The 17183-nt window shown below is 34.4% G+C and overlaps 1 protein-coding gene across 1 annotated transcript in view; it reads right to left on the reverse strand.

Annotated features, from left to right (window-relative positions):
• Positions 1–17183, reverse strand: part of LOC149785089 (nose resistant to fluoxetine protein 6-like) — a 42729-nt gene that overhangs the window by 20942 nt on the left and 4604 nt on the right. The window contains exons 2-4 of the mRNA XM_089931274.1: positions 10182–10387; positions 5094–5184; positions 2654–2753 (exon numbers count right to left, since the gene is read on the reverse strand). Coding sequence (XP_089787400.1) covers positions 2654–2753; positions 5094–5184; positions 10182–10387 — 397 coding nt within the window. The remainder of the gene's footprint in view (positions 1–2653; positions 2754–5093; positions 5185–10181; positions 10388–17183) is intronic.

Below are 17183 nucleotides of genomic sequence, written 5' to 3' on the forward strand. Positions count from 1 at the left end.
TCATGTCTTGCTCCTGGAAATAACTTGTAGAATGTAGTCTTGGTAGGCAAATTGCAGGAACTTCCTGGAAGCCATTCCTTGTAAAAGTCCTTACTGATTGCTTTTTTGCCTACTGGATGGCATTCAGAACCCGTTGTGGTGTTTATGAATGAAGAAGCACAAATGAGTTGTTCGAGTCCACTTAGCTAGACAACCAGCTGAGGGAACCCTGGACAAAGAAGGAGGTGCCCTGAAAGTGATACTGAATCTCTCAAGAAACCACTAGGTCATAATGGCAAATCTTTTCTACATTTGGCAGAGAAGGATTGGGGTCTTTCCCCTACTGGGATCTGTAATACAGTGCAGCGTGAAGATGATGTCATTTTGAGACAGAGAGGCTCTCATGGAGAGAAACACTGGCAAAATTGATTGCCCTCTATCTGTCTCATGTCCACTATTGTTCAGGAGAACTGTGGATTTGGACGGTTCTAAATTTGGAAGGCTTTTATTCTAGGGTCATTTCTGCCATCTTTCAGTTGACTGCCCTCCAAATCCCTAAGGTGTAACTGAGACTGTGTCAGATGGAAATTGGTGTCCCTGATGCCTTGTCTGCAAATCAACCTGATCATTAAAGAGCAGATTAGATGATTATGATTGAGAGCATAGCTTTGCCTTCTGATGATCTTTAAGAAAAGGTGGATACAGAGAGCACTACATCTCATTCCACCAGTTGTAAGTTCATACCTACTGTTGCAGTCTTGGTCAGAGTATGCTGGGCCACTGTTTATGATGCAGGCCATTCTAGAAACAGACTAACTGTGTCCTATGAGAGAAGCTGTGCTCTGCCTCTTGAAAGATTGCTAGGGACTTCTAATTGATGATGTATGAGCCCAAAATGTCAGCTATTCTGCCAGACAATGGAAGCAATAGAAAGTAAATTCTTCCTTTAGTAAATAATCAACTGATGCTGAAACTGCAGATCAGGCATTTGTTGTGGAGGGAGGAAGGGGAAAGAACTCCAATGGCAGCTAGTAGAAACAAATCTTCAATCATGAAACAGGGTTCATGGAAACTGAGGTACTAAGCACTATGCAAGTTGTGAAACTTGACATTCTGGTGGCTAATATTGTATCACCGATTGTAGCCCTTTGTCATCAGAGATATATGGCAGAGTCTAGTCGTTATGGAACAGGGCCATCTTGGTTGGCCTGATGTCCAGTTCTTGAGGCTGGGATGGGGTACGGGATATTGATCTATGTAGCTGGTTCATAAGAAAGATATGCAAGATGGTAACTGAGACTGGTGTTTGCTTTCTATCTCACTCCCTGGCAAGCAATATGGTTTCAAACCCTTGCATGCAAACTGATAATATCCCCATCCCTCATGGTGAGCTTCTGCACCTTCCCATTTAGTACCCCTAGTACTGCTGCCAATTGAATATGCCAGTCTGACATGTATTTGCAGAATGACAACTGGAGCAATCTACATATGTAGAGTGGTTGTCAGTCTGGTCTTGCCCAGGGTCTAAATCTGTAAGACAAAAATAGTGCCAATAATATACACAGGTGTAGTGTACTACTTTATAAACTTCAAATTGTCCATGCAAAGCTACACACTACAAGAATCGCCTGTAAAAGGGCACACATGGTCTGTACAGGTGGAGTATTCTAGTGTCAATATTAATACTTAAAAACTGAATACTAAAATATCAATTCTAATTTAAAAAATACCTGTAGGAAAGGCCAAATGACTGCCTGTACAAGAAAATACACCAAAGCATCGCTGACAGTAACTATGAAGTGGCAGCTATGACTAAACATGCATAGAAAACTTACCTGTATGGATCTGACCATGGCATAACTGTACAGTAATATAAATTAGTTTTCTATAATACACACCATACATGCACATAAATATGCACTGAAGCATCATTTTCGATACTTATGAAGTGAACACCTCAGTATAAATTGTAAGACAATGTTACCTGTAGGAAAGGAAAGGCCAAATGATGGCCTATACAGGTAAAATCAGTAAAGCATCATGTATATAACTATGAAGTGGATTCTAAGACTAAATTAAAATAGAAAACTTTACTGTAGGTATCTGACTGAAGTGGAACTTGTACAGCATTATTATACAAGTTTTCTAAATCTAGTCCTCAACCTACTAAATACTGCTATAGCAATGTGAGGTGATCATATCGTGACCAATGGAGGTAGAGAACAAGGGGTGCCTAGGTGTGTGAGGATGGCAAAGTTATAACACTAAAATAGTCAGAAATCTGTCATTGAAGAGAGAAATGTTCCCTTAAAGAGACCACTCCTCCAGCTTGCTTTAAGGTACAAACCTTCCAAAATACTTACATGTGGATTGCAAGACCTCTCTGTCTGTAAGTAAGAGCAGAAGTAGTAACTGAAGAATTGACAGGATTTTGTGCCCATTCTTTATTACATGGAGATCATTCTACCTAAATGTCACCTAGGTGGGCAGATAATTGTTAGCTATATGGCTAAAAAGGTTTAGCCAGGAGGGCTGGATCTGTGAGGCAGTAGTTCTCCTAAGGTATTATAATCAGGTAACATAAGTGAAGAAGATAAATTATGTAAGAAAACAATGATATAACACAGAACAATCATATAATACTCACTGACAAACAATCTAATATAATACTCACAGAACAATGATGGCCCTCGTATCATATTCTAACTCTTTTGCTTTGCAGATAACTTGGTTAGACTGTAATTGAGCTGTGGAATTTCCAAGCAAGGACAATACTGAAAGTAGAAAAACAACTCTAAATACTGAAATGAAAATATCAGAACTTTTAAATACATTGTATTTCAAGTTAATAGAGAATAAAAATCATCATTACCACTTTTGTTTTGTTATGACCCTTCGGACTTCAACTATGTAAAGAAAAAAGCAAAACCCAAAATGGTTTGTAAAATTCAATAATAATTTATTTCCCTAGAATACAAAGTGAAAATTTATAAAGAACTACAGTATTTGTGAATTAAGTTCCAAACAGTCCTTAAAGTTTTATCACAAGACCAAAAGTATAGAGTATTCCTAATGAATTCCAGCAGTGTTCCAAATGAATTCCACTAGTGAATGTACGGTGCCAGTGGTCTTGAATGTGCTAACATGCCAAATGTCCTGCTGAATTACAATGATAATCCAAAATGTCCTTGAATGAATTCACTAATTCCAATAGTGATTTAGTCAAAAAGTATTGAGCACTTTGTGATTCCAGTAAATAATTCAAATAAATAAATCCTCTCAAATTATAACTGAACACAACAATAAGATTGATTCTGATTATGATGTTAAGATTGGAATGAGTAATTTTAATGTAAACAACATTAATAAAAAAGCTATGACAATAACTGAGCCAGGATGAAGGTCATTTTCCCATCAAATTTGTAAACAACTTGCTTCTAGAACATTCTAAGTTTGTTTTTTTTTAAAAACCTAGACCTTGAACTGAACATCTGTAAATATGTTTACTCCAATTAATAATGATCTTAATATATTATCTAAAAATCATATAAAAATGTTAGCTATTTAAGATGTTGGTTACAAAATAACAAGACATTACTCAGGTAGGCCCTTAATTTGATTACTGACCAAGGTCAATCTCACAATATAGATATACATAGCATATAATCATGGAGAAAAGCCAACAAATAATACAAATAAAATATACATAATAGTTTCAGTTGAATGTCATGTAATTTTAAATATTATTCAACAGAAGTCTTGCCAAACAATATGTAGCTACCTACATAATAGTTTCAGTTGAAAGTCATGTAATTTTACATATTAATCAACAGAAGTCTTGCCAAACAATGTGTAGCTACCTCAAATAAAACACCTTTTATGTCGTGTGTCATCACATGGTAATATTTAACTGGCTTGAAAAGTAAAGATAAAACAAATATGTGAAAGAAAATACAGTATAACTACATTAAAATGGCCCATTTGTAAACCAGTAAGGCTGGACACATTTGATAAACATTAAGTTATCCCACAGCAAGCTGACTGGAAAATCTATCCCATGGAAAGCTGACTGGAAAATCTAACTTGTTCTTCAAAAATTTGGGCTTGCTATAAAATATAACAATATGCATTACAATAAAAGCTGAAAGTTAAAATAAAATTGTCCTGTTTGCAAAATTATAATTAAATGGTGGGTGCCATTAAAACCAAGTAACTACTGAAATCTGTGATCGATATTATCTGGTTTTTATGGAACCCAACGATGCTTATCAATATTTTTCAAGATTCAGTATTATTCAGACAATTTGGCAAACAAGACTTTTTGCACATAATAGCAACATTGTGGCTTTAACACATTAACCCCTGGAGGTTTCTGTCATTTTCGCCTGAAATTCGAGTAGGAAACACATTCTGAAAGCTATTTCTGAATACATCCTAATAAATCAACTTCCAGGTGATTTTCAAATAACCTAATGCCTAGTTGTGTTAGAAACATCGTTTTTCATTGGCTATTTGGCTTGTGCATGAGCAGAAGGGGATGGATTTTATTTTTTTGCTTAACTCTTTACCTTCTGCAGGTGCTTGCTGCCCTGGCTACTAAGCCTGATAAGCAGCCTGCCTTCTAGCAGCTGTTTGTAGGCTGGACCCCAGAGCATCATAATAGCTGCCTGAGTGAGAACTTCTTGAGTTATTTACATGCTGTCTACATTTTCTGTATCAATTTTGTCCCATGCAAACTATGTAATTTAATGAAAAATAAAAGTTTAAACACTTACCAATGTTTTGTGCCACTCATTTCCACCAACAAGTACATATAATCCACAGGAATCAATGTGATATGACTGAAAACCTTTTAAAGCTATGTTAAAAATCGAAATAACACACACTAAATCTAAAATTGCCTTCTCCATTGGGAAGTGCTCTTCAACGGTACAGTTTGGTGGGGTATATGAGAAGTTCCCTCTGGAGAAGGCAATAACAGAATAATATAGAATAGGTGCAAATAACTGAAAAGGTTGCTTCCTTGCTCTGGCTAATTCATGATTATTATATACCTAAGATATTTATATTCTGAGTGAAGGAAAAATTTGTATAATCACGTGCAAATAATTTACCAGTATTGTACAAGCTTCGTATTTCCTCGCCACTGCAGGTGCTTGGGACACAGAGGCCAAGTATAAGTGTACCAATAGGAAAATCTGAACCCTGGAATGTAAATGAAGCAGTGAAGCAATAGCATTCATAGGATATCAAGACAATGGAAATTTTGTCCTTTGTAAAAAGGTGTCATTTATTTTGTAGTGCTCAAAGTTGTTTTTTCCTTATTCATATGATGTTCAAATACACTACTTTCCTTGATGGTAAATAAGCTCAACTTGTAAATTTCAATAACATGAAATAAAGAAACGACATCTGTAATGGACTCAATCTATGAAGGTTTCAAACCATCTATATATGCCAAGGAATTTAACAGTTAAGCACTAAATATATTTTATGACAAAGATAATACAGTTCTCCCATTTTACACTGCTTCTCATGGGACATAAAAAAGTAACTGGCAAGATATGGGCCAATCATTTAATTTCTATGGGGAAGGGGGATGCCTGGGATTTTATCCTGAACCAGGATATTTGTTTTTCTTTTACTCCAGGATAACATTTTGTTTCAACTGATAAAATGGATGTAATTCATTGTTTTTTTCTACAAATCAGAGCAAGAACATAATTTGAAGCCATCTGGGACTGGAAAAAATCCCATCCCCTCCAAAACTTAAATGGTATGACCTGAAGTAAAATTGTATTATAAAGTTTGGCATTCCAACAAGGCAGTATAACAACTGTGCATATAATAATTGTCAGGATTTTTTATTTTTTTCATTTATCTTATATTTTATAAACTTTTTTATATAATTTGAACATATTTTACTTTTTTATCACTAATCTTGAAGTACTTCAATGTAACATTTATTTGGAAGAGTTTTCTTTTAGCAATCCTTTATCTTTACATTTCTAGAACCTAACTTTTTTGGGGGGCATTATATTTTTATATATAAAAGCCAGTATGGTGTGGACATGCTGTTAAACCCTAAGACATAATATATACATACAAAATAATTTAAAAATATAGTATTTCACAATGTTCAACAATTGTATAATTATAGTATTTCACTATGTTAAGCTAAAGTATAATTATAGTATTGCACCATGTTAAACAACAGCATAATTATAGTATTTCACCATGTTAAACCATAGTATAATTATAGTGTTTCATTATGTTAAACTACAGTATAATTATAGTATTTCACAATGTTAAACTACAGTATGATTACAGTATTTCACAATTTTAAACTACAGTACAGTTATAGAATAACAACAAAACTTTAATTGCAAGTATTTCATTAATTGCTGATATGTCCTAATTTTATTTTCAACACTTTAATGGGAATCTGGCATGCAAGAACTTCTTGGTGATGTTTACATAACTAGTGTTTAGACTTCAAAAGTACAAATGGAAAGTATAAAAAGAGTAAAGCTGTACCGATTAATCGACCATACTCATAATCGGACTGATTATTGGAACAATTGGTATAATCAACATCGGCAGAAATAATTGGTGATGACGTAAACAAATTTCCAAAATATAAATTTAATCATAACATTCATCTTGACATGGTTTGAATTTTAAATCAGAATTAAAGAGTGGAAATTAAGGAATAAACATTTGATTTGGGGGTTAATTGAAAGACAGTATATCTTTAAAAGTAAATACTTTTTAACATGCTTGGTGTAAACTACCGCTGATTGTCTGCTCAGAACAAACTATAAATACCATGCATGCACTTATCCCAATCACAGCAGCCAACCAGCCACTGAGGCCTCATGTGGCCGCTGAACTTCCAGCATACACATTACAGGGATGGTCCTGACTTTTAAAAAGTTGTCGCAAAAAAAAATCGCCAATCTCAATATTTTATTGCCAATTTAAAAAAAAAATATCACCAGATTAAGCAGTGAATATTTTTCCAAGACTAATAATGTAATAGGCAATGAAAATTGAAAAAAATCGGATAGTTATTACTTTATTGACAACAAGCAATACAGCCATAATATTACAAAATAAATCATTACATGACTGTTTTGCACTACTTCCATGGTCTTTGCATTGCGCATCATCGTTAGTGCATAGGTCTAACTGTTGTCACCTGAAATAAATGCATTATCAAATGTAAAATATCTACTTTCCTACAGTCTCTCTTTTTTTAATAGAAAGAACAGGTAATAAGCAAATCTATATTATGTATATTATTTTCCAAATAATTTTGTAAGAAACTTTATTTAGATAATGACTTTTTAACTCATTCGGCCCCAGAGGTTTTTGTCATTTTTGCCTGAAATGTTTGTAGGAAAGACATCTGGGAGGCTGATCTGAATACATCGTAATAAATTGGCTTTCAACAGATTCTCCATCAGACTAATGCCTAGTTGTATTAGAAACATCATTTTCCATTGGTTATTTTTGCTTGCGCATGAGCAGAAAAGTAAAAGTTGGAGTTCTTTTTTTTGTTTTTTTTGCATAATGGACCCATCATTTTCATATGGAGACCGCAATTTATTCCAATTGCCCACCTTATCCTAGTTTTTGCAAAGGTTCACCTGTCTGTGTGCAGTTAAGACCGGTATGCCTTAGATCTGCGGCCAAAAGGTCTAAAATCAGGACACAAAATCACATTCCGATCTCGAGCGAATTTTGGGTGAAAAAAAACCGGGTCCAAAACATGAGGTTTTTCCCTCTGTATTTTATAGTGCAACTAGAACTTCCAGATTATTTGGTATCATTTTAGAGCTATATCTGTCTGCTTTTTTTTAATACCACCCACGTTGGTGTATCTTAAATGACCTTGATGGTGCAGAGCTCGGAAGAAGGGTACAGCCTCATCATGCCTACAGACAGGATCGGGGCAGAATCGGTTAATACTAAAACCCTACGATCGTACTTTGCAATGTAAAATAAGTGACATATAATGCGACCGTCGATTTCACACATTCAGGAATTAATCCCCCCCCTTTTATGGCTAGCTTCACAAAGTACATCTTTGTCAACCAGCAGTTCATAAATTTATTTTTGTCATGCTTTACATGCTTTTGCTTGTAGTGAATTGCTTCCTAAATTCCAGGAATGATCACTGAATTCTGTAAATTTTTTCTCAAGAAGCAAATTATGAGCTCCATTCCCACCAATGAAACTTACACAAGTCAACTTGACCTGGCATTACTGTACCATATATATAATCATTGATTACCATATTAAATTAAAAGGAAGAATGAAGAAAGCTATCACAGAGCATATGTGCACCCAAAAAACTAATTCGGAAAAAAAATGTTATTTAGTAAAGAGTTTTATTTGCATATATGAGTTAACAATAAGAAATAAATTGGGATATAAAATGTGGGAAATAGTTATCACATGTTTGGTACCTTGAGACCACATTGGAACTGTTAACATAAATCTGCACCCATTTTAGGCATTGTAAGTTATAACAAAAATAGGGCATCATTTACTTGTTGCTAGTGCTTTCACTAATTGTAGAACAGGGGGTTTCTTGATATAATCAGTCTCATAATTGGTATCGGCAATTTTAATAATCGGCTTTATGCGGTATCCGCATAATCAGTAAAAAGTGACATCGGTACAGTTTTAAAAAAGAGCTTAAGAACTATACAGTGTCGTCGATTCTCTTGAATTCAAATCCTCTTCAATGGTGGAAAAGTCATGAGCAGAGATTTCCTAGATTAGCTAAGCTTGCTAAATCCTTATTGTACATCCCAGCAACAAGTGTCCCTTATGAGAGGGTGTTCTCCATTGCTGGAGATACAGTAAATGCACAACGTTCAGCCCTAGAGCCAAATCATGTTGATGCTCTTATCTTCTTTAAAAAAAAAATATGAAGTATGTTCAATCACATGATTTTCAAGGCAGTTCACTTTGAACTACACTGGGTAAAGTGACAATGATGAGACCAATCTGCAGTTTTATGCATTCTATGTTTATCAAAAAGTAAACTACAAACTGTGAACCATTCAGACAAAAGACTTAAATTGTAACTCTTCACATTTCTGTTTGATTGCAACTACTGTACTGCATTTTATTCATTTTCTCTACTGTATTTTAATTATGCAATTAAATAATTTTAAGTAATTTTTTGAAGTTTGCATTCATTTTATTTCAATAAACTAGCAGTGATCTCTAATTCTTTCTTGAATCAATATATTGCAATAATATTGCAATATTTTGTTTACTACTGTAAAATATCGCAATATGATTTTTGATTCAATACCCACCCCTAGTTGACAGGTTGCCCCGTTGCCCTCATTAACATATTTGTAAAAATGAGCAGTACTATATTTTGAGCAACAATTATAACTTTTATTCCTAATTTTGTATTTCCTTTTCTAAGAGCAGCATATATAGCTAGATTCTACTTAGATAATTATTCAGATTTTCATAAAAGAGTACATGACCTTCTGACCTTTATACTGAGTGAGAAGCAATAATAGTACCTGAAGAATACTGTGTTTAGAATCTGTCAAATAACTTGCAACAGTGAAGGTTTATTTTAATTTAACTGGAAAAAATTGGGTGAAAAAATAATGTATGTCTGCATTTGTACCAAGACAAAGAAATTTTAGTGATGGGGTTAAATTATTTGTCTCCCCACTCGGCATAGCTCATAGAGACTTAATTAATATAACCCCCTGACTGGGATTCCTTGTCTCTTTCTGAACCCCAACATAGATTCTTTTATTCTACGTACATACATGTGTAGCTGTGCATCCCACCCCTTTGCTGAAAATGGACATGTCCAGAAACAAAATAACTGGCAAGCAGGATCATCTTTTACAATGAAAACTTCCATTTGGTATGAAACGTGCAGACAATAATGATGTTAGCCCTGCCCCTGCCCCCAGTCATAATCAGGTCTGAAATTATAAATCAGTGAATGAACTAAGTTCTGTGCATTTTTTAAAAAATCTCATTTATGCTTTTCATTTTTTCAAACTGGTAGTGGGTACAAACAAACAGGGAGGTATATTCAGACTATAGCATCCAGTGCCTGACAGTTGATGCATTTTTATAAAAGGACAATTGTATAACATGTCATACGTTGACATAAACTCACTAATGCATGATAGACAATCACTTACACCAACATCAACAGGTGGAGATTTCTGTGGATTCAGTGGGATACCCAGCTGACAATACTGCCCGGTAAAGGGGAATAACTTTTCTCCAGTCTGATTGACCCCTGTATACACCACAGCTGTAAGGTTGAGACACTCATCATATGATCCAATCCAATTAATATTTCCATCCAGAAGGCCACTTGAGATTTTTCCTGAGGCATCAATAACTGCAAAGTACAGATAAAATCACAGTTCTTATCGTAAATCATTTTTCCTTTTTGTGACTAACTGCAATGCGTTAAGATTAAGCACATTACAGAACAATAATATCTTTTGCCAATATGGAACCTGAATGAAATTAACTTTGTAACTGTCCACTGACGAACAATGGCATCAACTTGAAGAAAAAACAGAACTAAAAATCCAAAAGATCAGTATCCGTAAAACATACAATTCTTTATTGTAAACAATACGAAAGAATGTTTTAAAAAATCTTTTTCAATTTGAGTAGAAACTGCATAGCTTTTCAAATAGAAATGTTTGAAACAGTACCAAATATATAAACATGTGCAGAAAAGAAATGTTTGACTTTTAAATACTTATAATAAATAATATCTGTATTATAAGAGCAAATGGCAATTCACATGGCAAGTTGACATTTAAAATGGCAATTCACCTGGCAACTTGACATTTAAAAGGCTCTCCCTTTTCCACTCCAACATGAATTAATACTTAATAAACAAATATTACTTGCATAAGAAGAAACAAAGGTTAAAATTGTTTTTTCTTATGAAAAAGAAAGTTAAAAAAATGAGTTAAAATAATAGTCAGTATCTATCATGGCAAGTATCTGTCCATAGTATGTATGATCTCCATAGTGTCTGGTCAGTGTCTATGATGGCAAGTATCTGTCCATAGTATGTATAATGTCCATAGTGTCTGGTCAGTGTCTATGATGGCATGTATCTGTCCATAATATGTAAAATGTCCAAAGTGTTGGGTCAGTATCTATGATGGCAAGTATCTGTCCATAGACATAGAATGTACAATGTCCACAGTGTCTAGTCAGTATCTATGATGGCAAGTACATGTCCATAGTATGTATAATGTCCATAGTGTCTAGTCAGTATCTATGATGGCAAGTATCTGTCCATAGTATGTATAATGTCCATAGTGTCTAGTCAGTATCTATGATGGCAAGTATATGTCCATAGTGTCTAATCAGTGTCTATGATGGCAAGTATCTGTCCATAGTATGTATAACGTCCATAGTGTCTAGTCAGTGTCTATGATGTCAAGTATCTGTCTAGAGTATCTATAATGTACATGGTGTCTGGACAGTATCTATAATATCCAGTATATGTCCACAGTATTTATAATATCCATACTGGTGTCTAGCAAATGCCTATCTTGTCCATTGTGTCTAGTGAATGTCAATAATGTCCAGTCTGTCCACAGTATTCATAACATCCACAGTGTCTATTGTCTGTAATGTCAATGGCGCCGTGTCAGTGATGTGCCTAGTATCTGGTCAGTGTCAGTAATATGCCTAGTATCTGGTCAATGTCAGTAATGTGCCTAGTATTTTAGTGTCAGTAATGTGCCTAGTATCTTAGTGTCAGTAATGTGCATAGTATATTAGTATCTTAGTAATGTGCATAATATCTTAGTGTCAGTAATGTGCATAGTATCTCAGTCAGTAATGTGCCTAATATTTGGTCAGTGTCAGTAATGTGCATAGTATCTTAGTCCGTGTCAGTAATTGCATTAGTATCTTAGCCAGTGTCAGTAATGTGCATACTATCTCAGTGTCAGTAATGTGCATAGCATCTGATCAGTGTCAATAATGTTCATAGTATCTAGTCCATGTTAATAATGTCCATAGTATTTATAATGTCCATAGTGTCTAGTCAGTGTTAATAACATCCAAAGGATCCAGTCAGTATCAATAATGTCAATACAATCTGGTCAGTGTCAATAATGTCAATACAATCTGGTCAGTATCAATAATGTCAATACAATCTGGTCAGTGTCAATAATGTCCATACAGTCTAGTCAGCATCAATGTGCATGTGATTTGGAATTTTAACTTAGCTTTAACAAGTTTTCAGTCATATCGCTACCATGTCGGCAGTGTGGCAGTTTATGGTGATATCTAGCAATGGGGCATCATGCAAGAGACATTTAGCATCATGTCCCACCCAGTAACATTATCCTGACACCAGGCCAACCAGTCCTAACACTAATACATTGCTGAGAACCTAGTGAGGCAGTTGTTAGTACCATTTTTATAAGTCTTTGGTATGACTTATGTCTATGATGTCCATAGTATCTAGTGAGCTTCTTTTATGTCCAAAGTGTCAGTCCATAATATTTACAATGTCCATAATATCTTGTCATTGTGAGAAACCTGTTACATTATAATATTCACATACATGATAAACAATCAATAAAGGGGTGAGAAGAGGTGCTTAAGACAGGTGGTGGAAATCAGACCTGGACAAAAACAAAATTGTTAATTGCTACATTGTATAATACTGTACTCATCTGATAGGGCTCTAAACCATTTTTACGAGACCATTTTCATCTACCAGAAAAAGTTGCTCATCCATAATCACCTGTCCATCAATTGTCCAAATGAATGAATTTTGCAAACCTTATTTATTTCAATCACCAGCCTGGTTGCCTAAGTGGTTAGACATGACAAATACTTATACAAATAGTACTAACAGCTGCCTGCTAGGCACTCATCATTATGGGGTTAATAGAACTGGTCGGCCTGGTGTAAGAATAATGTGACTGGGCAAACCTTTGGAACACCCCAAAGAAATACAAGCCACCCCAAATCCTAGAATCATCCCCAAACCTCTTGTTATACATATAAAGAAATAAATAAAAAAATACTTTATTTATATAACTGATTGGAATTATCAGTAAAAAAGCTAAAAGTTCTTATAAAACAAATTTGCATAGAAGTACATAAACAGATATAAACATAGAAACTTCAAAACAAAAGAGAACAAAACAACCATTGAACTATTACAAACAAATGAAAGTCTTATTTTCAGTGTCTGTATGTGTAGGAGTGACAATATTCCTTAAAAGATAGACCAACACTTTTTTATTTTTTTCCTGATATTTCCACTACCAGAAATGTCAGAAAAAAGCACCTTGAGAGAGAGAGAGAGATAGAGACTGAATGAGGGTGGAAGGTATATGTACATACATACATACATACATAGACAGGTAAATGTAAACATAGTCATGTTTCATTAAAGGAGAGAATTATGAGGATATATTATCTACGAGAACGAGGGACAGAAGGACGGAGGCAGGTGGGTACGAATGTTTCTGGATGAAAAAGATAAATGGATAGACATAAGACAGGTAGCAAAACTGATAGACAAATATAAATGAACTGGAGGAAACAAAAAAAAGAAAAACCTGGTAGCAAGTCAGATAGATAGACAAATATAAAAGGATGTACAGACCTATCATCTGAGTGCACGATGCCAAAAACAAACAGCTGAAGAAAAGGCCAGAAAATAAGAAGAGAGAAAAAACTACACCACTCCATACAAATCTAAATGGGCAAACAATGCAAAGATTGACACATAGGTACAAATAAAACAGATCTGTCTAAATTCATCATGCACAACATACAGTAAAAACAATACATGTACATAAATTTGTACATTGCTGAAACACTGGCCACATGTATAAGAACTGTCAGCATTCCGAAACAATCCAAACTGTTCTGAAGAAAACATTTCACAATCTGAACGAAGCGAATGACAGCAAGAATTTTAAAAAATGCAATCTGTAATGCAACCCAAATGAAAAGAACTAAAGAATGCAGTTCTTCTCAAACATGTAATTTTGCACCTTTTTGCAGTCATTTTTCAAGGAAAATTATCCTGATACTATTTTTTATTTGGATATATTACCTGGCCCGACAGCTATGCTAAAAACTTTTGCCTTGACCCCTTGTACCTAAAGTTGACATCTTTTTTATATATTCAGGTTGTTCGCCCCACCCCCCACCCCCCTTCATGTGGGATTCACAGTACAAAAATCAAAAAGAATTTTGAGGATTTAAAAAAAATTATTTATATTTTTTAAATTTCTAGGCTTCCTTCTGCTCTGTTTCCATGTCTAAAGGTATTTGGGTTTGTACTCCCCTCCTTAGGCATTACACTTTCAGATGGTTTCCTCACTCTTATACTATTAGCGATCTTTGCCAGAGATCAATGATTGTCCTTTTTTGTATGCATACTGGTTAGGTTGAATTGTTGTATTTCGTGGTATTTACCTACAGTGTTGATGCATTGAACTGGCTTTAAATCAAGTTCTTGAGTTTTCTCCTATGGTTTTTTGGTTTTGGGAGCAAAAAAATTAAAAAATGTAACCATGAATAAGCAGCCAAGTGGCCTTATTGTCAAAGTGTTCGATTTATAGTGAAAATAAATTTCTGTCATCTTGAGGGTGTCAGAATGGCACACCTAAGCAATATCATGCCCAAGTGGACTGATGATCCCCACAGCTTCTGTCACACTGGCCTTTACCCCCACTCCAAAGAAACATTATATAACAGGAAAGAAAAAGAAAAAGTTAATTTGTGCTGAATGTCTGCATGTTGTGCATTTTATTTGGTATGCTTGTAGGTGTTAGTATCATATTGTGTTATGGTGTTCAGTTTTTATGTGTTGTTCTGCTAAATATTGTTAATCCCCTCTCTTTCAAATATTCCAAGTTGACCCATACTGCCTCACTTTAGTGATTAACACTGACCTCCAACCTTCATTATACCCTACTTCAAGAGGTCTAAACCCTGCCCATGTGTAATTGTTTATTGTTTGGTGATATACGATATGTTGTGAGATGTATGTTTGTTATGTTGTTATGCTATGTTAGTGTCTGTGAGGTGCCCTTATTTGTTTTCATATGTTAAAATTATATTAGTAGTTCTCTTCCTCGTACCTTGGTGACAGATGCCATATATTCTTTCAGAGTTCAGTCTCTGTTGAGCCTTTCACATTTGACCATGCCGTTTACAATATACTGTATGGTTTTGCTACATAAATTTTTGGGGCCACGAGTGGCCAAGTGGTCTAAAGCGCTCTCCATTACGGATCACTGCCATCTCACCTCTGTTTGCATAGGTTCGAGTCTCAGATACGGCCAATGTGGGTATGTGAGAAAGCTTGCCAGTTGCTTCTTGAGGGTTGGTGGTTCTTTCCGGGGATTTCCCCGAGTTCTTCCTCCACCATTAATACTGGCCGCCATGTATAGCCTATCGTGTGCTGAAAAATGGCGTTAAACCTTATAACAACAACAACAACAACATAAATTTTTATCTTGTATATGGCTTGTATAAAGGAATGCCTATCAGTGATTGAGATGATAATTACAGTATGGACAGAGCAATTTTTTAATAGCTGGTTTACTGAAATTCAAGTAAATTATATCAATAAAGTAATTTTCTTTGTTTTATCCCTTTATTTTGTGGAGATTTGATAGTGTGGTTTGGTTTGAGTTGTTTCAAAGGTTAAGGGTGTGGTTTGGGGTGTTTCAATGGACCCGACATGATGCTTCATTTCTGATGTCCAGTGCTAGACATCACGATAAACTGACACACTGTAGTGTAGGCATATGAATGAAAAATCGTTAAAGCTATATACAAAAATCCAAATCATTCTAAACGATCTATGCAAGTAGGTGTCATCTATGGCAACAGTCCTACAATGTAACATGCCTTGCCCGATAGTCATTTCGCACCTAATCTAAAAAAATAACCACTAATATCATATATAAAAAAATATTTCATAGGTATTTCAAATTGTTTAAAGCTGTTCAATGTTTCATTACAGGTATTACCATGTGAGAGTGAGTATCTTTGGATCGCCAAGATGAAGCATTGTAATATAATAGCATGTGCAATTTTCATTTCATCAGAATAAACTATTTCTATGTTGCTTTTGTTTTGATTGATCGATCGATACATAGATTGAGGCATACAAAACTACAAAGTTAATTACACTAACAATCAATGTTAAAATGAATCTACATGTTAGTCAAGTAATGGCTATATATAAATGGATAATAATAATAATAATAGTAGGAACATAATTAAGGGATAACATTATATGAATTCTACATGACCTAGTATGCTTTAACAGGAAGCATAATTGAAATATTATCAAATGTTAAAATCCAGAGATATTTAGTAAGTTGAAGCAGTCTTTTGATTCAAAGAAATCTTAACAAATTCCATGTCAAGAATTATTTGACATTAATACTATATTTACCTCACTTGTTTACTTGGAGATTTACTTTATCTTCGGAAGTTTGAATTTGTTTTACTCGGGCACTAATAATTTAGTATAACGATCACAAGGCAAAATTGGAGTTATATACAATGGATTAAAATTTATCATTACGCCAAAAAGAATCAATTAGGAAACTCATTCAATAGTTCTCATGGATGCATACATTGTTACTAATTGTCCCTCCTCTTACTCTCCTTCGTCGGTTACAATTGACATATGTTCCACTCCTAACTGTTAGTCATTAGGTATTGTACAATTTAAGTTTGATTTCTATATCAGTTTATTTTAATGTTGTTCTATCTATTTATATCAGTAAATGAAGCCACATTTATAATGCTTCTGTGCAAACAACATCTGACAAGAAAGTGCAATACAGATATAAATAGTTGAGTAGGTTTTAAAAAATAAAGTGTTGTAAGAAATAGTCAGACATCAACACACACAAGCAAATACAAGCAAGAAATGGACAAGTGTGTAGTTTGTTTCCTAAGCATAAGACTACATCAACATGCTTTACAATGTAATGTTTGCCAAAAGTGGCAGCATCGTACATGTGAAACAGGTATGTATAATGATATTATTATTATTATTAACATTATTTATTTTGTTTACAGTAGTAGCAGCAACAGTAGTAAATGTACTGCTGGTGGTTGTTGAAATAATATTAATATTACTGCTGTAGCTACTATGCTGA

Source organism: Sinohyriopsis cumingii, chromosome 13, assembly GCF_028554795.1.
Source record: "Sinohyriopsis cumingii isolate HCF-2022 chromosome 13, ASM2855479v2, whole genome shotgun sequence".
In the NCBI taxonomy this organism is placed as follows: Eukaryota; Metazoa; Mollusca; class Bivalvia; order Unionida; family Unionidae; genus Sinohyriopsis; species Sinohyriopsis cumingii.